Source organism: Alosa sapidissima, chromosome 13, assembly GCF_018492685.1.
Source record: "Alosa sapidissima isolate fAloSap1 chromosome 13, fAloSap1.pri, whole genome shotgun sequence".
Lineage (NCBI taxonomy): Eukaryota > Metazoa > Chordata > Actinopteri > Clupeiformes > Clupeidae > Alosa > Alosa sapidissima.
Window position 1 is genome coordinate 32,912,076 of NC_055969.1, and position 24,146 is coordinate 32,936,221.

The following is a 24,146-nucleotide window of genomic DNA, read 5'->3' on the forward strand; positions in this document are numbered from 1 at the left end:
TCAGAGGTCAGGTTCTTTATTGTTGCCGTGAGTTTCAACAGCACGGGCATGTCCCTGGCCCCCAGGGCAGAGCTTTTCACAGAAACAGAGCGCATGGAAGAGTGCAGCAAAATAACAATGAAGAACTAAGGCTTTCCTTCCCCTTCAGTACATTTTTTTCAGTATTTTCTCAGTTTTATTGCACAGGTATATATATTTATAGAAGAACTACAACTTGTTTCCCCTTCATGAAATGCCAGGCTTGATCAAAATGCAACACATCATAGTGCATGTCTGAGTGGACGTTTTAATGCTTCTTGTAATAGAAAATGTGACGGGGGGATTCATCTCACCCTTTAAGTCCAAACACACCCAAATATCACAACACACTGACATCACCAGGCCACCACTCTGGGTTAGGGGTTTATATATTAGCATGTTATCAGACACTTTAGACAAAATTTATGTAAGAGAGAGCTACCTTCCATTTGAGCTAATCAGCTATTCACTCCATACAAAACTCATCTTACATTCAGTTCTGTTTGGCAGTGAATGACTATGGGTATACAAGGACACATAAACACAAACATGTAAAAACAGGTTTAGGCTGAGAGGTTAGAAAAGACATTCAGACAGAATTTCAAAAGGACAAACACACTGAAAATTGGAAATGAAAAAATGACAGATGAAGTTGATGACATTGTAGTTAGACATACGCAAGTCAGTATTACAAAAAGTTCTGGGAAAAGTACTACTTTTTTTGGTCATGGGGAGATTTTTCTATAATTTATGATTTTTTTTTTATCGCTTTTATTTATTTTTTGCTTGTGCTCCACAAATGCTTATGAGATAGCAGCATATGTACTTGAAACTTTTTTTTGTATGTTTTTGGGGCTCTGCTCTGGGGATCAGACTTATGCCAGTAACTGCGGTATTTTAATTTTCTTCCACCCCACATTGCTTCTCATATGTGGCACAGAGAGAGATCTGAAAGACACGAGGCCTTTTTTTTGGGCAGGAGTTGGTGGTGGTGGACTGGACTGCACTGCAGGCTAGGGGACACTGACAGGCTGCAGAGGGGGGCAGGGCGAAGAGCTGCCCTCCTGCCGCGGGACCAGCAGGGAGCTGCAGCCACGCACCACCGCCGCCTCCCCTCCGACCGCCCCCTCTGCCGTCGACGTCGTCGCCGGTGCCTCCTCGTTGTACAGACGCTTGATGCCGTCAAAGAACTCGTCCACCTCCATCTGCTCCACCTTGCGTTTGGCCGAGGGCTTGCAGCGGAGCCGCCCGGTGGGGCGCAGGCGCAGGTTGGGAGGGGAGAGCAGGGCCAGGGTGGGGGTGGAGGCGGAGGTCGGGCTGGGCTGAGGGACCCGAGCCTGGGCCTGTGCGAGCTGTGGTAGGGCCGAGGGGTGCCAGCGGGGCTGGGCTCGCCTGGCACAGGGCTCCAAGCTCTGGTGCAGGGGCTGGTAGATGAACACAGTGTTGGGAGGCAGGGAAGCCTGATGTCTGGACAGGCTACGTGCCACCTGCTCTCGGCAGCAGATCAACTGGGTGCTGTCAATCTGAGGTGGGAGGGGGAGAGGCATTAAAGCAGTGTTAATATTTCAGACAGGAGTGCTGCATCTGCCCCAACAGAATATCTCATCTCAATTTTGCATCTTTCTACCTATTTTATGTACCTATTTTATTTGAAAATGTCAATTTGTTTTTAAACATTTTCCAAACTTCACCATTGAAAAACAAAAAAAAAAAAAAAAAACAAAACTCATTCAAGACTTGACTGTGGAACACAACTGCCATTTCCCTATGTGACTGAATTGTTATAGGCCTTCAGCTTGTCCAACGGCAGCCATTACGGACCTGTGCCTTGCGGAGCAGGTCGATGGTGAGAGCCAACCAGTCAGGACAGCAGCTCTCCAGCTCCAGCGTCAGGAGGCCCAGGGCCAGCATGGAGCCCTGCATCTGCAGCAGCCGGTGGTCTGCCAGGCAGCCCAGCAGCTGCTGCGTCAGCAGGGCCAGATGCTGGGACGCGCTCGAGCCCAGCAGACCTGCCAGCGACGGGGATTTGCACGACAGCACCATCGCATGGAACTGTGGAGGGAGGAGGAGGAGAAAAAAAAAAAAAGGAAAGAAAGAAAAAAGGCGTCAGATGAAGAGGCTGTAACCGTGTGTGAAATGGAGAGAATGAGAAGCCTGAGTGCCCTTGAGGTTTGCAACAATATTTGCCAGACTAACAATAATGCTCAAAGCCAACAGAGCAACTCTTCAGAAATGTTTGTTCAGAGTTTCAGTTCAAGAGGAATAAGGTGAACTGTTGTTGATTAAATTTACTCAGTGGGTGTTGGAGGCTCCCCAGGCTAGACTCACAATGTGAAGAAAGTCCAGCGGTGTGGCTGTGTGCAGATCCCAGTTCAGCTTATCCAGAATGATCCTCTCCATCCGCAGTATCTCTGAGGGAGAACAGCCACAGCTACTGGAGCCGGCCAGGTCACTCAGAGACGGGATCCGCTGCAGACAAGCAAAATAAATGTCAGAACACACACACACACACACACACACACACACACTCACTAGAGATGAAGACGGGTGGGTGGGTAGAGAAGTCTCTCTGGATAGAGGATGTCTCCCTGGTGGTCTAGTGGTTAGGATTCAGCGCCCTCACCGCTGCGGCCGATTCCCGGTCAGGAAATGCGGCTTTATGGACAGCTGTGGCCTACTGGTTAGCGGTTCGAACCCCGACCAGTAGGCACAGCAGTTCACCTCACTGTGTGCTTCACTAATTCACAGATTGGGATAAATGCAGAGACCAAATTTCCCTCACGGAATCAAAAGAGTATATATACTTAGAAAACATGAGTAGAGAAAAATGGACAGTACAGGGCAGTGATCAAGAAATAAGTCAGGGGGCCACAGCAGAGGTTAGACGTGTTCACACACAGACTTAAAAGGCTGTTATGTAATGCTAGGAAACAAACAAGCCTAACCCTTGTCCACAGGCTAGCTATTGCGACAGACAAAAGGACAGGCTCACACTGTGGCTGAATGCATATCAGTCCGCCGTGCTTTACACGCACCGTGAAAAGAACTAAGATCAAACCTCAGAGCAAGTGAGACAAACAACCCGTCAGTCAAGCTGAATCTGAGGTTTACACTGTGGTCACTGCCACCCAAAGCTCTCAGCTGACATCACGCTTTCAGAGAACACATGACGTTGGCAGGAAACCATGTCACGATTACAGGCACTTCACAAGAAGTGAACGTTGACTTCTGTGTTTCGCAGTTTCTGTTGTTAATAGGGCTTCAATAGTACAGAGAAGTCACGGTTTGTTTCATACAGGAGTTTGGACATTATAGTTGGATATAAGTTCGGTACATCAAATACATAATGTCAGGTTTCACAACCCATCCAAAGGAAAATTCTGAGAGCAGCCCTATGTCTTCATCTATTGCCATAGTTGGTAGTCGTTTTTTACACCGAGATCACGCAACATTCACGGGAAGAGGCATGCCGCATTGTGTGTCTAAAAACAAGGCACAACATTGCCAGGTGGGTACTTCGTACCGCGAGTGTTTACATACAAGCCGGCATATTGAGGAGCCAGGAGGCAGGACCAAATAGCAAAATGAAACGTGACGTGCAACATTGGGTGTTAGGAGTAGCCTGACACATGGGAACGAACTATGCATGATTTTCTGAACTGGGAATTTTGCCATCACTAATTTTACCCTCATAACCTTTGACAACTGAAATAAAATATGATACAATGAACAGAAAGCCTCTTCAATGTTCTTTTATCACCATGTAGGCTAGCCTGTAATCAAATTTATGTAGCCTATGAAAATAAGTCACTTAGTGAAGGAGCTAGTAACGTTGCTGTAACCTGAAGATGAGATATAGGCTACAGTTAAAGGTCATGTTGGCCATTCTATAAATGCTTTTCTGATGGATGCCAGAAACTGCATATTATACTGTACTGTGACCATTTGTAAGGGTAACTCCTGCTATCGACAGATCCATAGGGGAGGTCCTATAGGCTACAGAAATGTTTCTGGAGATAACGTTGAATTTAGTCAGACCTGTGTGAGTAGAATATGGCCAAGCTAGCTCTATCTTTAACTAGCTCATATCAAGAAGAATGCATGATGGAAATAACAGTAGACTAACTATGGATAACTTGTAGACCATAAAGGTAAGAGTTCATTGTCATTACATTTAGCTGTGTTTGCTTGTTTGGCTGCATAGCATGCTAGTTTGTTTGTTAAACAGTGATATTAAGCTAAGTTCGCTAATGTCCAGCTTCTAGATGTAATGAGGCTAACAGTAGTTATAATGTGAAGCTTCCTATGACAGACGCTCAAGGAGTTCATGCTTTGTTTCATCACTGGATTTTAGGATAGCTTATATGGCAACCGAATGCATTCCGACCTACAATCAACTCTAGCAGATGTTAAATGACTGGAAGCTTTGTGGACTTAAAGATTGTCGTAATGTGCCGTCCCTGCTATTGCTGCTTTTGATTAGTCAGATTTTAATCTCCTGTGGTGGGTTGGACATATGTAGTGTCATCAAAACGCCCGCCCAGATTCCCCCATTAACACATTTACACTGGTGCCGGAATGAATCTTTTTGCCTTTGTCTACCCTGCCTGGTGGTAAAATTGGCGAGACACTTCGACCCGCCGTTCCGCCTCGATGTGTGTAAAAAGGAGAGGCGCTCCGCGATAAAGGGTTAGACATTTGCGGGAAATCCCGCAGTGTAAAACGGGCTACTCACACCAGACATCCCAATGCTTTCACTACCCTCTTTCAAAACCCATACTTTCTATTTTATGTTTAACACTCACCTCATCCTCTTCATTGGTCTTTGCAGCCAGGAAGAAGCAAGTGATGGCAATGCAAGGCAGGTACTTTGGGCGGGCCTGAGGGGGGAGAAGGAGCAAGACATGAAGACGGCGTGATCAGACAGAGAAACCCTGTTTCACCCTGCAACCTAATTATTCATTAGGATCCTCACATGACTGAAGAAAAAAAAAAAGAAAGTAAGAAAAACACAAGGAGACGAAATGAAACCAGTATTACCGAGAGGAATAGTAAAGAGATATGTGGGTCATTGGAGTTGCTGGAGTAATGATAGGAAAGCAAAGGCTAGGTTAAATGACAACATTGAAGTGCTGAATAGGCAAAAAGCGAGCGCAAACCGCTACATTCTGCTCAGCCGATTAAGCTGGCTGAGAGACCACCATCAACCACTTTGAAAGGTCAGGTGCTTCCTGTTTACAAGCCAACATGAGCTTACTTGGGCCTCGTATTTAACATGTATGTCTGCAACAATTATGAGTTATTACAACTGTATTATTAACCATATATGACCATATCACTCATAAAACCCAGGAAATAGCTGTAATAGCGCTCACACTATATGATTTTAAGATTGTGATGCTAATCTCAATGGGTGCGATATTCAAAAAAAAAGAACATACATTGCTTGTCTCTTAACTGTTACTCACTAAATTAGCTGGAGAATTATTTGTTTTTCTCCTGACAAATTAGCTAAGAGATAAATAAATGGTTATATAAATATAAACACACACACTATACACATTAACACCACAGACAGCCAGAGCAGGGAGCAGACATTTCAGCTGGGCTCCACGCCAGTACAAATAACCTTTGTGAGCTTGAGGATACCTTGATGGCTGCCAAAAAGCGGTCCAGTATACTGATGGCCAGGCAGAGGGTCTCTGGATAGAGCTTAAGTTTGCTGTGCAGGTCAGTGAGCCAGCGCACCGCCTCATCTCGCTGGCCAGGAGAGATATCTGTATCCTGCAAAATTGACACAACATGCCAAAGGTCAGGTCACTGAAATAGCCAATGCACAGCACAAGTTCTCCACTTGAACAACTGCTGTCTGTGATTCCATTCATTGGTTGCGCTGCAATGCAGTCATGAGTGATTCAGTCTCAGTCATTTACAAGCATTTGGGGGGTGTAAACCTTCAACGTGGGAGCAAATAATCAGGTTCAGACACTGACCTACATCACAACCACATAAATAAAGCATGCCCATCTTTATCATTTGCCATCCTCAATGCAATTTAAGAGCTTGTTGGGAATATTCTGTTACTGTATTAAATTACAAAAGTAAGGGAACACCTCCTTTGTGTGGTAGGAAGGCACTTGGAAAATACCAAAGCACTTGGAGCCTTGCTTACATTTCAAACACAATATAAAAAAAAAATTTAAAATTTAAAAAAAGAAGATGTAGGCCTTACATAAAGATTTGGGCCTTACATTAAAACGTTCCAGGATTGCTTAGCAAGAATTCTTCTGCACATGCTGAGTCAAGCCAATAAAACAAAACTGTGTATAAGAGCAAAGTCAGAAATCCAATTTGAAGGTGCCAGGCATCACTTAACAAATCTTGTTTGCTTGTGCACACCACCTGCAGCACGCGTACAGCAGATTAAAAGCCTGAAGGGAGCCAGAGGTCAAGGGCTCTCCTTCGAACAGTGACTCATATGACGAGCACCATTTGAGCACAGACTTGTGTGAGGACACATTAACTGCACAGGGAGGGCAAATGGGAGAAAAGGTACATAGTCTGTGAATGACCACCATTTGTGGTGACACCTTGACTTTAACTCACCTGAGTGGAGGGCTTCTTTGGCATACGGGCCTTCCACATTATGGCTTCCCTAGAAGCTGCCTTTTCCAGAAGAAAAGACAGCCTCTGGCTCTCCAAGGGTTCTGCAAACTTCATCGCGACCCCTGGATGTGCCTACCTCCACACTGGATACAGCTACCTGTGGGGGGAGCCAAGCCACCATAAAGGATTCATGTCAAACAAAGACTATGGGCCAAATATAATAATTAGTTCATATACAGAAGCAGCTGGTTTCCAACGACATGACTGAATTATGAGAGGGTGAAAATAAATACAATAACGAAATTATGAACGGGCAAGTGAGCTTATTTATACCTGAAAAAAGAAGCCTACCATTTCACTTCGCCTGTCTAGTTTGGATAACTCAACGTTAACTTACTACATTACTAAATGAACATACAATAATAGTCGCATCAAAGCATTGTTAATTTGATTTTGACTGACTGCAAAGACCCATTTGCGTACAAGCTAGCTAACGACCAATGTCTGACAATGAAAACTAACACGGTGAGACTTTAACAATCATGACCATAATATTATTTCCGCGAGGTAAACAATGACATTCTATTCGTTTTTCTATTCTATGTGGCATTGATAGCTGACGTTAACGTTAGTTGTCGATAGCTAACGTTACAGACAAAATTGTCACAAGTGACCCAACTACTAGCTTATTATGAGCTTGTAAGGTTTTATTTCGAATACACGGGGTGTGGGGAGAGGAATTGTTTTTTTGGTTTACGGTTTAACTTAACCAACTGCAGGTGCAGAAACTGAAACACTTAGTCCTTATTCCCTCATTCTCCGACTTAGAACTAGTTGTATGTTAGCCATCACGGCTAGCTAGTTAATGGCTAGCAGGTTCATTTATCACCTCGTAGTGTTGACGTTACCTCTTTAGACACTACCTTTAGATCAACAAATGAAGGAAATCCAACATGTACAATGCTGTTGAAACCATAGATTGAAATAGCACGCACACATAGCCAGTGGGCACATATGAGCCATCTTATTTTCTTTGAACAAGGGGGAGCTCTCTAGCTAGCATTAAATGGCTAACTTGGCTTACCTCCCCTGCAAAGCTGTGAGATCCACAGTCCGACTTGGAAATCATCCGGTCCATTAAACAGAAGTAAAATAAAGGGGTGTTGCGGGCCGGTATGTCTATTTTACTCGTCCATCCTGGTCTCCATTTCGTCTTATTTGGAGGGAAGAAAAGAAGGGATCCTTCCAAATTGATATTAAAAATAAAACGAACGGAAAAGACAGATGCGTCTATTTCCGAGGAGGGGACTGAAGAAGGAAAGAAACTGCTCCGCCCACCCTCACACTGCGTGTGATTTGCAAAGCGATTGGAGCACATACATTAAATAATATACGTTTAGTCCACACACATTTCCCCCGATATCTGGCAGGGCAAGCGAAATAGATAAGCCAGCTGAAATAACAATGTAAACTGATGTATTATTTACTTATCGTTCTGCTGTAGGGACTACTTTCTTTGGCGTATGAATAATGTAATGTCTCGTCCACATTACGCGAACTACGAATGTTGATAGCTCGCGACAACGAGGCCGAACATTTTACACAGGACAATACAATTGTATGGTAGGACAGTAGAAAGGCTTGTCAAACGAAACGAAAATAGTCTTTCCAAAAGAATACTAAAACAAGTATACATCCATTACACATTTTCGCATGTGATGTGTTTACAAGGCATTTAGCTCAGTACCATATTTAGGTAACGTTACATTTTCTCTTGATGTAAAATATGTCAGCTTTGCAAATGACCATCCATTTCACACACACCCCCACCCACACACACAAAGTATCAGCATCCATCCATTTCAGGGTTTGAAATCCAAAATGTACTTATTATACTTGGAAAGTTACAGTGGCATTACATAGATAATTAATCGAGTTTAAACATTTAGCTTGAAAGGTTTATCAAACATTATAGATAGTCAAGTCAAGTCACATTTATTTATATAGATAGGTTGTTTGTTTTGTTTTCTACGCTTTAAAACATCCCAAGCCCCAAACTGGGAGCAATGCCCAATCGGAAGAAGAGCCGTTCTTGGCCAATGATTTTTCGAAATTTCAGTACGTGCAACCAATGACAGATAAGGGATTTGGGCGGACTTTTTGAACGGCGAGTTTCTGAGCTAGCCGATTCGTTCCTGTAGCTGTCAATCACTAGAACTACATATGCCATAGTCCCATTACCTCATGTCGAAATTAGACTATATATTCATATAGAAGTGTTAAATATACGTTTCCAAAGAGGATGTGCAATGCCTACATAGAAAACAGCAGCAATGTTTACAGGAATTTGTCATATTTAGTCAGATCGATAACATTTCCCCCAACTAGTCAGTGGAGTGACGTAGCTTATGGGCGTGGACATGATACAACATCAACAAAAAGAAAGAGAGAAGGAAACAGACAACAGAAGACGGTCGGACTGAAAAATGTCATATTGACATATCGGGTAATTTTTCCGTTGAGCTTCTTTCGTAGAGGCTATATGGCTTTGTTGACTAATTATTGAGGTCGATATAGTTTTAAAATGTGCTTTTTAGCTCGCTATAGTTTCATCTTGTTATGAATAACGTTAACGCTACTGTAGATCTATGGATGGCTCTTTAAAAGGCTCTGTAACGTTAACGTCCAGGGAAATACTCTAACGTTAAGACTAAGCTAATGTTAGACTAAGCATTCGACGATTTTTCTACATACTTTCTGGATGCATCTTTATACTTTATATAACGTCGACTGTACGCGAAAAATATGAAGTCTTGTCGGAATGGCAGCTCAAATCGGCTTGTGTATTTCCTTCAGCATAACAGGCATAGTAGCTTTGGTTGAAGTCTAACATCACTATAGCATTAACGTTACTTCAGTTGTTGAACATTAATAGTTATTGTATTTCTGAGGTTGGACATGTCCAATTATTGTAGACTTTAGCTGCTATTTCTAACGTTAACCGTTTCACGATCGAGCCAAGAATTCGATAAGCTATTTTTTTCCTGTGGAGAATAACAGCTAGAACTAGGTCTAGTCGAACCCCTCCCCCGTTGTCGACGGTTTGAACTACTGATCGTAAAAATACTGTATTTTTACACTCGCATAGGTAACCACGGGATTTTAATTGTTAAAAATGATTATTCATGTTTTTATTTTTATTTTGTTTAGATGGCTAAATGTCCTATATCAGATTTGTTATTGCTGTAACTGTGTCAAGAAGGCGTTAACCGACGAAATTTGACACCATATCCCAGCTGAGCAGGGGGTTGGGCAAACCTTGACCCTGTTGGTTGGGTTAGCGTTTCTAGGACTCATAAACATTTACCAACTTTCTTGTTTTGCAGTTTTTAGATCGGGGATTTTGGATCTGAAATCAAGCGGACATGGAGGCCTTTAGACTAATGAAGGAGCTAAAGACTAATTTCGACCAGGAGATAAAATACCTTCCGAAGGAAGCTGGTCTAGCTCTGATCGAGTCGACTCAAGAGGTATTCTTGTAACAGCCTTGCACTTATGAAATGCATTATAAAAATGTATTTATATACATGTAAAGTGAAACAAAGAATATAATATGTTTCCCTCGTGCAGAATGGAAGAGGAATTTCAGCAAAATGCCGTAATGCCAAAGCGGAGGACCTCTGGAGCTTGACCAGTTTCTTTGGTTACAGCACGCAGACCTTCGTCCTGGCAGTTAATCTGCTAGACAGATTTTTAGCCATTATGAGGGTAAACCAATACTTATGTCATTAATTATTACACCAATAAAAGATAACGAAAAATAGATGTGATTTAATGTAGATGGGTGTTGAGTGTAATGTAGATATGTGATTCAGCTACAAAACCATTTAGCCATGATTTTATGACTGAAATGCAAAATGTCACTATTCTCACACCTAGACCGTTATTAGGAAACTGAAGCTTCATGTTCAGTTGTTGTCATTATCAGAATAATATTCCATAATTAACAAAATATTGCAATCTTTGTTTCCAGGTCCAGCCTAAACATTTGGCCTGCATTAGCATAGGCTGTCTTCATATTGCTGCCAAAGTGGTTGAGCAGGAGTGCAACATTTCTTCCGCTCATGAACTTATCCGCATCAGCCAGAGCAAGTTCACAGTCTCAGACCTCAGCCGTATGGAGAAGATCATCTCAGAGAAGCTCAACTTCCAGTTCAAAGCCATCACAGCCTTAACTTTTTTGCACTTGTACCACGCCATTACACTTTCACATACCTCAGACAGGTAAGAACTGCCAAATGAACAGACCAAAGTGTTATAGCAACAGGACATAGTTCACTAGGGATAATCATAGCACACAAGATTTGAACTTTGAACCATCAAGTGTTTATATGGGTCAGTCTGCTGTAATAACAAGGACAAATATTTTATCATGTCATGTCTGCACCATTAGCAAGATAACATACTATTACATCAGACAGTCTTGAGTCAAAAAAAAGCTGCCTATATGTATTACTCTTGGCTGTATTAGGTTCACAGAAGGCCATTTTCCCTCTCTGTTTAAATAGGAAGGAAGTCCTGAACCAAGACAAGCTGGAGGCGCAGCTGAAAGCCTGTCTTTGCCGCATTGTCTTTTCCAAAGCTAAAGTAAGATTCCTCATCACATCACTTGTGGCCCTGTGACACACTTAAGAAAGAATAACTTAATTAATTAATCCCCATCTCTATCTCGTTTCAGCCGTCCGTGCTGGCGCTCTCGCTCCTCACCCTGGAGATTGAGGCTTTGCAGTCTGTTGACATGCTGGAGATTGCTCAGCGCATCCAGAGGCACTTAAAGGTTAGCAAACACACACTTCCTTGGACAGTTGAGGGATTTGGGTCAAGCATTGGTGCCTTAACAAACTAATTAACCTGAGGGTTTTAGCTGTGACTTCATATAACAGCAACACATTCAATATCAGTACACACCATTTCTACAACTGACAGAGCCCATAAAGAATTAAACATGAAATATCCAATAAAGCAACAACCTGATGTGAAGTTCTTGAGATTGTTTGATGACAACCAACCAGCTCTCAAAAGTTCATTCTTTTAAGGCTCAACATAGTTTCCTGTTCGGCCCAGCCAGCCAGCTATCCACTTACATATCTGCTGATTGATGGCTGGAAGGGTGTAGTCTTATGTAAGTGGGTGTCCAGTGTTGTGACGTCTTGGCTGTGTACCCCCCCCACCACCAGATCTCAGAGTCTGAGCTGCAGCACTGGAGAGGACTTGTGGCCCAGTGCATATCAGAATACTCCTCACCGGAATGCAGCAAGCCCGATCACAAGAAGCTGGTGTGGATCGTCTCCCGACGCACTGCGCAGAACCTGCACAGCAGCTACTACAGTGTCCCAGAGCTTCCAACTATCCCGGAGGGGGGCTGGGATGAGAGTGAGAGGTAAACACAAAACAGACACATAAGCTTCCATGCAAAATCTGACAGACATAATCAAAAAAACATGAAAACTGGAGGAACTGGAAATTGAACATCTATTACAAGGAAGGAAGAACTTATTGGTAAACCCCTGATCACAGCAAAGGTTCAAAGGAAACAAAATGAATTTTTTCCTGTGAGGGACTTTTAGTCACTCCCCAAAACATGCACGGGCAACTCCTTTCAGTTTTGCTTGCGGTTCAGCCTGTTGCTAAACGGTGCTTGATCAACCCCAAAATTTCCTTAGTTGGCCATCTTACGTCAGAGTTAGCCAAGCCCCATCTGTTGCTGTCGTGTTTCCCAACACCACAGCAATGCTTACGAGAGACTAGTCACGTCTATCAACTGGAGTCCAGACCTTATGTAATACAGTCATGATGACTGGCTAAGGAAAGGCACTCATACCATCTACTGATGACTGAGGACCAGCCCATGTGACTCAGAGTGCCAGTATTTACAGTAGACACTGTCTACCTGTGTAAGGGAGTGTCAGTGACGCAAAGAAAAGATGGGAAAAAACAGGGAGAGGTGATTGCCATGGAATTCATGTTTTGTTTTCTGTGTTTTGCAGTGAGGACTGGTATGAAGACGTGAGCTCTGGAGAGGAAAGTCTGAGCAGCTCGTTGGGGAGCGACGCCGAGGGGCCCTACTTCCCCATGCACTACCGCTGCCAAAGCCGAAAAACCCCTACCTTCTAAATCGCTCTACACACAGTGCCTGCCTTCCACCTGAAAAATAATTATTGTGATTTCACATCTTTTTCTCAAGGGCATCTACCTGTGACAAATCCACCAACAGTTTAATATTTTTTGTTTTGTGTGTTATTTTTATAAACTGAAAATGTGCAGGTGCTCTAAATCGCACAAGTCTGGCAGCTAACATAACTCCGTCAAGGATGTTCAATACTTTCATGTAGCTACATCTTTTTGTTCAAAAGTATTTGATGCATGTTGGTGCAAATTAGTCACATTCCTGGCGGTTTCAACTGTACACATCCCAAGGTACAATAGACTGTTCTAGAACAAGGACTGTTCTGAGTTCTGGGTGGTTTCCCAGCTCAGTGTGTACTTTGCACAGTTACCTTAAATGATTGTTATCTACGAGTAACAAGGGGAGTTTATGGTGCCTGGAGAACTGAGTCTCCCCTGGGTTATATCAGTGCAGAGATTTCTAACTGTATGCATGGTGACAGTTTGTTTTGTGTACATGTGTGTAAGAGAGTCTGCGTGTTTGTGTGGATGGGTGCATTTTTGTTAGCCATTATTTGCCAAGTTAGTTTAGGTCTTCATTAGCCCTACTCTGGAACTGTATGTGAAAAATAATGTATGATGACATGATGTCACACAAAAAAAACTTTAAAACTGTAAAATGTAAAAAAAGCTGTAAATTTGTATAATGTTAAAAAAAATGTATAGTATGTTGTAGATATTAACTTATTTATTATTTGTTTTGTTGGTTTCCTGAAAATTCATATAAAATACTATTTTGAAAGTCAAATGTCTGATTTTGATTCATCATAGGGGTGGTGGAAGGATTTCATTTTAAACTCGGCAATCCCATGAACCTCTAAATCACTTCACTACCTAAAATAACAATAGTATCAATATTTCTTCCTGTTACAACCTTAAATGACCAAATAGGAGGGAAATACAACAAACACTTAACATTTACTCACTAGAGCACTCAACTGAACTAGACCTACGTATTTACTTGACACATGTTGTGCAGTCCAACATAGTGATTCAAATCACACAACATTTACAACACTTTATAAAGAAATTCATACCAAAAACAAACGCTAAAAGATAAAACAAAAAAAAACAGCCAAGTAGTCAGTGATGTCGTGCACACCCCCAGGGCCAGTTCATAAGCTACTCAGATGGAAATGCAGAGATACAAAGCATAGTTGCTTAGCGAAATGTTTCATCACAATTTTTCTAATGTAGACAGAAGTGGCGTCACACCTTTTTTTTTTTGCACAGTCTGGGCCCTGATATATGCGTCTGAGCCTTGCATTTACAACAGCATCCACACAGCCGTGTAGACTATTGAACGGCCCAAATGCTTCCTTCACAACAATTTTTTTTTTTTTAAGAACCACTGCCATTTCACACAAAGGCTGAGAAAGGAATTTCACTCACCATTACAAAACGCACTGTCGTTCTCATTAGAAGCCCATGCGTGTCTTCTTTTTCTTAGGCAGGGAGGCTTGTGAGAGGGACGCCCGGATCTGAGGGGGTCGTTGGGAGGAGGAGAAGCTGGAAAGCTGGGAGGACGGGGCCATCATAGAGAGGGAGCTCTCCTCAAGCAGAGCCTGACTTGCCTCCTGAGAGCTAAACAGAGACTGCAAAAGATCCTGCTCTGTCCGTTTGGGTCTCTTCTGGGCCGAGCCCAGCATGGAAGGCCGGCTGGGTTCAGCGGACAGGAGGAGCGGAGGGAATTCAGACGACTCCACTAGGGGAGACTCCTGCGCTGCAGCGGAAAGGTGAGGGGTGTTGACCGGCAGCGGCTCTGATGACTGTGTGCTCTGGAAAAGAGGTTTCCCTAAACTCAGATTTGAGGTGATTGTGAGCTCTGGTGAGAGCGCTCCACTTTTACTGGAACCAGGACGGCGTGTTACGTCTTCGTCCCAATCAGAGCCCAGGTTTTGGCTGGAAATTCCAGAAAGTTCCGAGTCAGACTGGTAGCTGACGGAGGAGGTGAAACTCCTGGCGAGTGACACGCGGCGACGTCCCTTGGCCTTCTCCTGCCGACGCTTCTGGCGCAGGGCCTCCCGCTTCTGCTCCCGGTTCAGGCCCAGCTTGTCCTCCCACCACTGCCTCCACCGGCCCTGCCACGCCTCGCTCAGTCTCTGGCTCAGGTCGTCGGTCCACTCCGAGGGCTCCAGCACTCCAGGGACAGGGGTGATGGTGAGTGGAGGCAAGTGGGTGGATGAGTGGACAAGAATCTCCCCCCTGCTCATGCTCCTCCTCAGGTCCTGCTGCACACTCTGCCATCTGGGTTCCTTAAGTGGGTCGCTCTGAAGATTAACATAGACGCCCATGTCCCTGGTGTGTTTTGTACAATGTGAGAAGTGTGACTTCGGGGCCGGCAAACTATCTAGACCGGAAAGCCACTCATTCCACTCGCGAAGTACTTCCTTGTTGAGCTGCAACCGGGTGCTTGGGAGACTGGCGGCCATAACAGGGGGCTGGACAGACGAGCCTAAAGATTGGGTAAGTTGCTGACCACATTCATTCTCCAAATCTGAAGTGGAAAGATGCTCTGCGCTGACATTGGCTACCACCTCAAAACCACCAGGAGATCTCCTCTGGCTGGGTTCGGAATCTTCATCTGAACAATCACTAGATACAGGAGGTTGGCATCTGTCTCCACCCTCCTCCGCCTCATGCCTTTCAGAGGACCGAGAGGAATCCTCTGCAAGGCCTTCCGAGCACAGCCCGAGGGTCTGGTAGAACACGTCTCCGGCTGCAGTGAGCTGCAACACACAGAGATGCTGGCTGCTCTGGATGGCCGTCAGGCCTGTGAGAAAGATACAGCAGTCAGACATCAAAGTGGGGAGAAAGAGGCACAGTGGCAATAGAAAACGTGCATTTATGCATTTATCTCTTCACTATAACTGCATTAGGGCAGTAAAGGGTGTCCTTTCAATGAGCCACAGTTCTCACCAGCAGCTGGCAGAGACAGCCTCTCCTGAGCGGTCTGGTTTTTGTGAGGTAATCTGACAGGCAGGTGGGGCAGAGTCTCACTAGGGCTGAGTAGTTTGTGATGGGGACCTCGGGCTGCACAGGCTTCTTCACGGCCACCTAAAACCATATTCAAATTCAGTATGTCCACACACTGGCAGGAAGTCACTAAAAAACCAGGAAGTGTTTCACTGTTCACAGTAAATAAAGATTATCGACAGATAGACAAAAGTGAACGAGATGTTAATTTAGGACACTCAACCATTGAACTGAAAGTAGACAATGTTACCACATGTTATTCCAACAACTCGTCTCCCTCTACCCAAAGACAGCAATCAGGCAAATGGGTAACTGTAGCAATTGACAGATACTGACCTGAGTACTGCAACATCATTAGCTCCTGGGTCTTCTGAGAGCCCAACAGCAGCTGGTTATTCCTCCGAGGTGAAGTTCCAGGCAAGACATGAGCGAACATGGGAGGGCTCTCCATGAAGTGGTCCCATTTCAGCATGGGCACAGATGGCATACGCTCATCCATGATGTAAGCTGAATACTATCGGAGGAATACAAATAACTAAATTAGTCATGTTTTTATGATTATCTAAAAAACAACTACCAGGACTTCCATTCAGATGTTACTTCAGTAAACTGAATATCTGATCAGGATTATAGATTCAAAATCAGCTTTCATCCAGGACACTTGAAACTAATAGCACACTACTATATACATTTGAGAAATGTCCCTGCTGTACAGAGAATTGTGGGAGAGCTTTATTTCATCATAAAAGCATTAAGGAACTGTGGAATTCACCTGAGTGGTAACAAGATGGTGGTAGGCATGTACCTCACTGAGATACCGTGACATGATTACTCTCTCCCCTCGCTTGGCCTCAGAGACCTTGCCAATGCGAAATAAGGTGTAACTTTGATTTTCACTGGTCTGAAAAGAAAAAGAGCAGGATTTATTAGCATTTCAGAGATGGGTCAGATTAGAAGATCATTTGATTGAGGACCGAGTATTTGGACTTCAGACCAATTAACTTGTTGAGGCTCACCCTGAAGTCTGTAAGGTCAGCTCCCGTTCGGTCAGTGTAGACCATGACTCTAGGGTGAGCAGAGAACTCACACCACCGCCATGCGGACTTTGCATTGAAGTAGAGATTAGAGTCCTCCTCTCTGACTTTGGTCAGTCTGTTGAGAAGATAAACAAAGCACTGAATTGTTCACCAAGCCAAACGAAACCTAACTAAATTTTGCCGATACACTCAACTATATCAAGTCTTCCTCGGATCTGGGCACTATTTGTGTGATGAAGACATGATTAAAGTAAAGAAATGAATTGGCTCGGAGTACCAGTATGGTGGACCTATTCAGATAGCTTACTCCGTGTTGCTTATGTATGAATACACTGACAGATGTTTTTGCAGGCATCGCTCACACAGCTTCTCAAAACATTACGGACACTTCTGAACAACAGATAGAGTGGGTTCCAACTTGTCCAAGTTACTCAAGAGTGTTTTTTAACCTTGACAATGTTCAACATCCCTTATCACAGCCAGAGTGATGGTTACAGGGGAGTGAAAAAACACCACACGTCATTTCACACAGGCTATAACTACAGATCTGTTGAATTGGGATTTTAAGGATTCAAATGTCTAACATGTCCAACCAGCCATATTCTTCTATTGACACTTTTTTGGTACAAGTTTTTTGTGCATGTTGTTTGTAATTACATATCTACACCTCCATTGCAAAGGTCAAGAATGATCGCAATGAGACCTGCGGTGATAACACAGGCATATCAATTAATGAACAGGACAGAACTTTCTGTGACAAGAAGCAGTCCAACTGTACACATAGTGCTGAAAGCTGTTGTGTCTCACCCTTTTCCCACAGTCCAGAGATACACTGCTCCACTCTCACTGGCCACAAGCAGCTCTTTTGATACATGGGGGCTGAAAAACGGGCAATCGTTTTTTTTTTTATTATTATTCACTCATACAACAATCACACAGCAAATGCAGGAAAAACAGAACCAAGTCCTGATGTATCAGCTGAAACATCAAAACTGGTCAGCAACCTTCTAATCCAGAAAAGCAAAAAAAGTGCTGTGCTTTCAGCTACTCATCATGCTGCCATTCCTGAGTAACTGTAGTCTTCATGCCCTACATTTTAGGCTGAAGTCTGGCCCAGTTGCACACTGACCTGCTCAGAGGCCTGAAATGCTGGTTCTAGTTAGTCCAGCATAGCACAGAGGCATGCTTCCCCTCCCTAGGGACAGGGCCCAACAGAGCCAAACTGAACATGTTCCAGCTGCACTCAACACCACAGCTCCTCTCTCATAAGGCATTATACAGTGCAACCGGAAAGTATTCAGACCATTTCGAGTTTTCCTCATTTTGTTATATTTCAGACTCATCATGAAATGGATTCAATTCAGGTTTTTTCTCATCAATCTACACACAATACTCAAACACTCCACAAAAAAATATCAGGTGTTTGGAGTGTTTTGTAAATTTATAAATTGAGAAAAACTGAATTGAATCTATTTCAAGATGAGTCTGAAATATAACAAAATGTGGAAAACTTGAAAGGGTCCGAATACTTTCCGGTTGCACTGTACGTGGTACACATCTGCTGTAAGATCTGCTTTCACTCGACTTCTCCCAGAGTATTTTATGACTGACTTTACATATTTGCACACATATGAAAAACAGTAGGCCGTCTTACAAGATCTGACACTCTTGTATGTATTTTCTTTAGGTTCAGATTAAGACTCAACACATGATCAGCAATGACCAAAGATGATCTCTAAAGGGAGACACTCTTTCCTTCATCGGAGTCCGGACTGGCCAAACACCAAATCAACCTGCTCTCTAAAGAATAAACCATATCATTTTTTTATACTTTACCATCCCTTACAATTTATTTCTCTGTGCAATCTACTATCTAATCCACAACTCTTTAAGAGTTTTTTTTACCCTAACATAATGTTTCCAAAATCATTTTGATGGTACATAACCTCATAACATGACAAACAGCACTTCTGCCATTGTCTGAGCAGCCCTCTATAGGCGATTATTGACCTAGAAACTTTCTATTGTTAAATTATTAATACATATTTTAACAATTTGCAATAGGAAATCGTGATTTAAATAAGAATCTTAAGCATTTTCAATCACAGAAACTAAGGTTGATGGATTCAGATGAAACTGCATTTGGTGAAATTTCTTTAGTGTTTCTGGCCAAGTTAGCAATCTTTCAACTACTTTCTTCATTAGTAAAGCATGTGAGCAAACAAATAGGTTACTTATATTAGAAAAACGTTGGGAGGTTCAGAGACATTTCTGTAGACCTGTAAGGCAAGTTTCTAGGTGCACATACCTGGAGGTTATACTATTAGTGGCATGCTCTTTAGCTAAAGGTGTGTTCAAGTCTGACACACACAGGCGAATGTTTGTAGGAACTGCCTTGTTGTTCCTCCTTTCCGTCATCAGTTTAAATAGAAGAACTTGAAACATTTAGAGAGATGTAACAGTATGACAATTTAACATGAGGATTATAGTGACCAAAATTATCATGGTTATCGGTATTATTGCGGTATTTTTGAAATGTGCAGAAACATGTTTCTAAGCCTACCACCAATGACGATAATTGGCCAGTCCTGCATGCACAATAGAGCAACAAAACTGAGCCAACAGAATAGCATTGTATCTAATCATAAAAATGGTGTGGCTTCTTTAATAGAAAGACTCCCTTTTTTACTGGGAAAAATGCCCTATAGATCCACAAATCAAGCTAGGTTTATTTGTGTTTGCAGTCATCATGAAATATGCGTAGCAGTGGGACTTGATTTCAAACACATAACAAACCCACGTCGCATGCTGCGCCTGTGCGCCTACTTTCAGGGACTCGGATGATGCTGGAAAGAATTCCACACACATGTTTTTCACACCATCGTAATCCACCACGCTAATTGAGATGATTAAAATCAAAAAGGGTAATTGTTATCGTCGAGAATGTTATTGTGGTTTACCGTTACACCGGTAAACCATTACATCCCTAAATATTTACATCCCTAAAGATTTACCCCCCCCGGGATAGAATTCAAGAAGATTTACGGTGCTTTGGAAGCTCAGTAACTTCGATCTAAATGGATTGCTGTTCCTATAGTTATATAACCAACAAGAAGCATCTGGACATTTATGTTAACAGGATTTTGGGTTTTCAACATTCAACTGACACAATCTAAGATTATGTACTATTGAGAATTTTCCATGCTCTGCAACATTATAAGACACACACAACACAATTGTAGTTGGTATGTTTGGTGTGTGTCATTGCATTTAACCCGCCAATTTCACCATGCAGTCAAACATTACACGAACACAGATACCAACGCACCTTACAACCAGGCATGTAGCTGGCTCCTTCGTCTGAATAACCTCCAGGGCTCGTGGTTTCGTAGAATCACCTACTAGCCAAGCACCACAGAAGTGGTCTGAACGCACCCCTACATAAACTGGGAGACACATATGCAGCCACATTTACACAGGAGAAAAAGATACATACGCTCTCTTTGTGCAGATTCTAAAAGATTACTTGGTAATCAATACAGCAGCCAGACAAGGACATGAGACCTCTCTCACCAGCTTCCTGCAGGGTCCCTGTGCTCACTTGCCTGATGGGGCCAGTCAGGTCAAAGACAATGGGCTGACCTCTTAGCTGTAGCTGTGGCGATTCAGCCCTGCTTGACTTCAGCTCCACCTTGTGGAAGTCTTTCCAAAAAGTAGTTAAGGATTTTGTTTAAAAAAAAAAAAAAAAAAAAAAAAAAAAAAAAAAAATATATATATATATATATATATATATATATATATACTCTGTCAAACCCCCAGCCTGATAGGGAAGCAACAATAACAATAGTTAAATTAGGTGACACATGACCTACTGAAAATAGGAACATTTCTCTCAAAATATAGCCAGTTTCACACCACATTTAGGCACTACCCTTCATGATGAGTCATGAGAACTTCCAAACTCATAGCTTCATTAATTTGATGTTTACCAATTGATAACCTACAAATAAATAAGACTTCTTGAAATAATATATATAACTCCAAAACTGTAACTCCGAAACAAAGTAAACCCCTTAAACCATATTAATTCTGTTCCACAAAAGAAAGGATACTGAGTGTTTGGAGGCCTGGATTACTGGGATAGATGAGACAGACCTCTTGAGGGTCGTTTGAATCTGACAAGGAAATGCAGCTCAGAGCGCCCCCGGTGGCCACCTCTTGAAGCTCCTCCTGCTCTCCCTGATGCACCAACTCCTCATGAAGCAGCTCAGCCAGGAGAGGAGGAGGAATGTCATGGAGGTCATGCCCAAAAACATTGTCATAACACTGAGTCCTCATCCGTGTAGTTGACACAGGGCATCTACAAGAAATCAATAAGTTTGTAACCTACATATTTTTTGGTTTGCGGTGAGTATGACATGAGCCTGCTAGTGTGTACTAAACCTTAGAACAGAAGAACAGTGTCTGCCCAGGATGACACACGGCACATATGGCCCATACCAATAAAGTCTACCTCTGAGCATTAACCACACTGCAGTGACTTAACTATTCAAATATCATTTTACTGAATTCTAAAGCATCTGCATTTCCTTAAAACAATAGAAATACAGAGGGATCTTACGCAGTATACTTGAGGTCTCTCAAAACGGTCCGCCTCCACCGCAGGAATTCATATGTCTGCACAACGGAAACACACACAGTATGCATCATCACCCCCTGAAAGGCATAACAAATAATGACACAAAAAACAGCTCTGTAGTGCAAGCTCACATATCAGATCAGTCTGTCTCACCTGTCTATGTCTCTTTTCAGGATAAAAGGACTCCAAAAGGAGGTGGCTCATAGATTGAAAGGCATATGTGGAATGATCCTGGTAAAAATTCTGCATCTATAAAATAAAAAATATTCTTGGATAGCACCACATAAAATGATAGAAACACATAGTTCTTCTCTCCAAAACAAGGACTATCAATTTTGTATTTACATGTTTAAGGAAGTCCATAGGCTCTGTTTTGGCGTGGAGGCCAGATGAGTAGATATGAGCTGGAGTAGGAAAATTGTGTGTTTTAATATCCATTTTAGTGCATGTCCAAATACACTGCATTTAATGCAACAAAAACGCGATTTCGTTTACCTTCGTTAGGTGGCAGCAGAGGCAATACAAGCGGTTGTGTGGCCAACCACCGCTCTCCCTTGACTTCATTTTGCGCCTGCCATTGTACAGACCGATGATCCTCACGCTGTGGAAAAACAAATCGCTTCATCTTACTCTACTGCGTTACACAATATCGTAAAAGTACAACATCATGTTAACGTTAGTGAATCTGAGAGTGAAAATACCCTCTTGACCCCTAAATATCCCGAACAGTGTGCATCCTGAACAGGATTCGTTCACACCAGTCTTGATTTTGCATGACTGTATACTTTCAGAAAACAATCGTAATAGTTGTAATAATTATAATTTCTCATTTTTAAAACGCACACCTACCCCCCCACCCCCCACTGACGTTTGAGCGTGGGAATAACGTCAACTAACGTTAACGTTTCCCCCTCAGAAGGCGACCTACTTAGGTTAACTCCTGGGGTGTCATAAATAAAACTTTTACGTTATGTTGCGATAACTCAACTTGATCTGTAAAACCACTTCACTTGCCACACTTCTGCCCAAATCAAAGCTCCCGGGATGGACTGTGCAATTACTCTTTACCATTAAACACAGCGTTAGCGTACATTACCATGTGCAAGGGTTTTGGGCATAATATTTGCGCTAACGTTGTCAAAAATATGCGTACTTTATTAACAGCGACGGATCTGCCATCATGCATATAGTAGGCCTATAACTACTTCGTAAATAGTAACCTGATTTAGAATATGGGCTGTTATGGCTGATCTACTGTCAGTCTGCAGACAGAACGTCGACGTTAATGCTAGCTAGGCACCGTAAGTTAATGTTCATGCGAATTCCACTTACTCCGATCACATGGTTGTAAAATCTCCAGCCTCCAACATTCCCACCACGTTTAGCATCAGGAGGACCGTCGTTGAAAAAACAACTGAAGAGTTGGCAGGGGAAATCGTTAACGTTATCCATGATGATGTTTGTAAAAACGCAGTTCATTTGACTGGCCTAGCCACCATGCGGGACAAGTCAGGGCATGTCGTTCTTTGGTATCCACACGTTGATATTACCGTGACTAAATTTGTCGTCTGTTTGTCAAACTATTAACAAGCATCGTTTATAATTAATTCGCTTCATATGGTAATTAGCCATAACTCTATCGACTGCAACTAACTATTCTCAAAGGCAGAAATTCATGTGGTTAACGCATCCTTTCTAACCGCGTGGCTCCTGTAAATTTACCGCGACAACACACAAGACAGGGTGGGGCATACACAAGAGTTCCGCATCTGTCAACTAAGTAGCGCGTATCATTGGCGGAAAATGACTTACGTCACATATTTCAAAGTAGTCTGTCCAATCAGGTCAGCACATTTTACCAACATTCTTCATACAAACATGGCGTCATGCACACAGCTGATGAAGAAAACGTTGCTCTTAAGTTGAAAGCAAGAACACCAGCTGTTTTTTTGTTGGCATGTCCCTGCTGTGATCAGCCGTTATTATTAAGTATAATTAGTAAACAGTAATAATAAACTGAATACCGAACTTACTCTTATATGCAGGTCAAGCTATATATTTAGGTGACATTCGTCTCGGTGGAAAATGAAAAGCCACAGGTGATTCTAGATGTCTGGTTGCCACTGAGTTTGCCAGCTAGCCCGTATCTCAAGCCAACTAGATGTAAATATGATGTAGGCTAAATATGACCGCTGCCCAGTCCTGCACACTCTCTCCACAAAAATATCTCCTACTCCATCCCCTACATTTGTGTAATAAATGAGTGTGTGCATATAGGCTACTGTGTTTGTGTAGGCCCTAGGCCTATATGTGTGCTTGTGTGTGTGTGTGTGTGTGTGGGGGGGGGGGGGGGGGGGGGCGTGTGTGTGTGCCTGTGACATGCCTGCCTGCATGTTGTGTGTGTTTTTATGTGTGTGTGTGTGTGTTTATGTGTGTGCGTGAGCATACACGTGTGCTGTGTGTGTGTTTATGTGTGTGTGTGTGTGTGTGCATTCAGGGTATCATAATGTAACCTGACTCTCGCCAGATGAATTTCGTTCCGCCTAGCTCCACTCATCCATCTGGGACCAATCCATTGGAGTGTTGCTTCAGAAGGCTGGGCCTAATCAAAAAATGCTTGCATATGATTGAATAAGCCACTTGTC

At 42.9% G+C, this 24,146-nt stretch overlaps 3 protein-coding genes across 5 annotated transcripts; 1 reads left to right on the plus strand and 2 right to left on the minus strand.

Moving 5' to 3' along the window:
- Positions 1 to 7,949, minus strand: ccni (cyclin I). Its single transcript, XM_042058609.1, has 7 exons — positions 7,709 to 7,949; positions 6,625 to 6,781; positions 5,668 to 5,802; positions 4,824 to 4,898; positions 2,347 to 2,487; positions 1,840 to 2,070; positions 1 to 1,541 (listed from the first exon to the last, which is right to left on the minus strand). The coding sequence occupies exons 2-7, from the start codon at positions 6,736 to 6,738 to the stop codon at positions 1,032 to 1,034; spliced, it is 1,206 nt and encodes a 401-aa protein (XP_041914543.1). The 5' UTR covers positions 6,739 to 6,781; positions 7,709 to 7,949; the 3' UTR covers positions 1 to 1,031.
- Positions 7,950 to 9,006: 1,057 nt separating this feature from the next.
- ccng2 (cyclin G2) lies at positions 9,007 to 13,597 on the plus strand. Its single transcript, XM_042058610.1, has 8 exons — positions 9,007 to 9,130; positions 10,011 to 10,154; positions 10,255 to 10,392; positions 10,658 to 10,908; positions 11,193 to 11,271; positions 11,363 to 11,461; positions 11,862 to 12,064; positions 12,672 to 13,597. The coding sequence occupies exons 2-8, from the start codon at positions 10,050 to 10,052 to the stop codon at positions 12,796 to 12,798; spliced, it is 1,002 nt and encodes a 333-aa protein (XP_041914544.1). The 5' UTR covers positions 9,007 to 9,130; positions 10,011 to 10,049; the 3' UTR covers positions 12,799 to 13,597.
- taf1c (TATA-box binding protein associated factor, RNA polymerase I subunit C) lies at positions 10,988 to 23,245 on the minus strand. 3 transcript variants are annotated; one of them, XM_042058607.1, is made up of 15 exons: positions 22,834 to 23,245; positions 21,997 to 22,102; positions 21,847 to 21,905; positions 21,655 to 21,750; positions 21,484 to 21,539; positions 20,975 to 21,222; positions 20,436 to 20,564; positions 20,191 to 20,308; positions 17,670 to 17,741; positions 16,842 to 16,977; positions 16,598 to 16,726; positions 16,162 to 16,339; positions 15,769 to 15,906; positions 14,242 to 15,622; positions 10,988 to 12,046 (listed from the first exon to the last, which is right to left on the minus strand). In XM_042058607.1, the coding sequence occupies exons 1-14, from the start codon at positions 22,978 to 22,980 to the stop codon at positions 14,268 to 14,270; spliced, it is 2,967 nt and encodes a 988-aa protein (XP_041914541.1). In that variant the 5' UTR covers positions 22,981 to 23,245; the 3' UTR covers positions 10,988 to 12,046; positions 14,242 to 14,267. The 3 variants fall into 3 exon arrangements, with proteins under 3 accessions (XP_041914541.1, XP_041914540.1, XP_041914542.1); XM_042058606.1 differs by having other exon boundaries at positions 20,427 to 20,564; XM_042058608.1 differs by lacking the exon at positions 21,847 to 21,905 and having other exon boundaries at positions 20,427 to 20,564.
- Between the last annotated feature and the right edge of the window lie 901 nt (positions 23,246 to 24,146).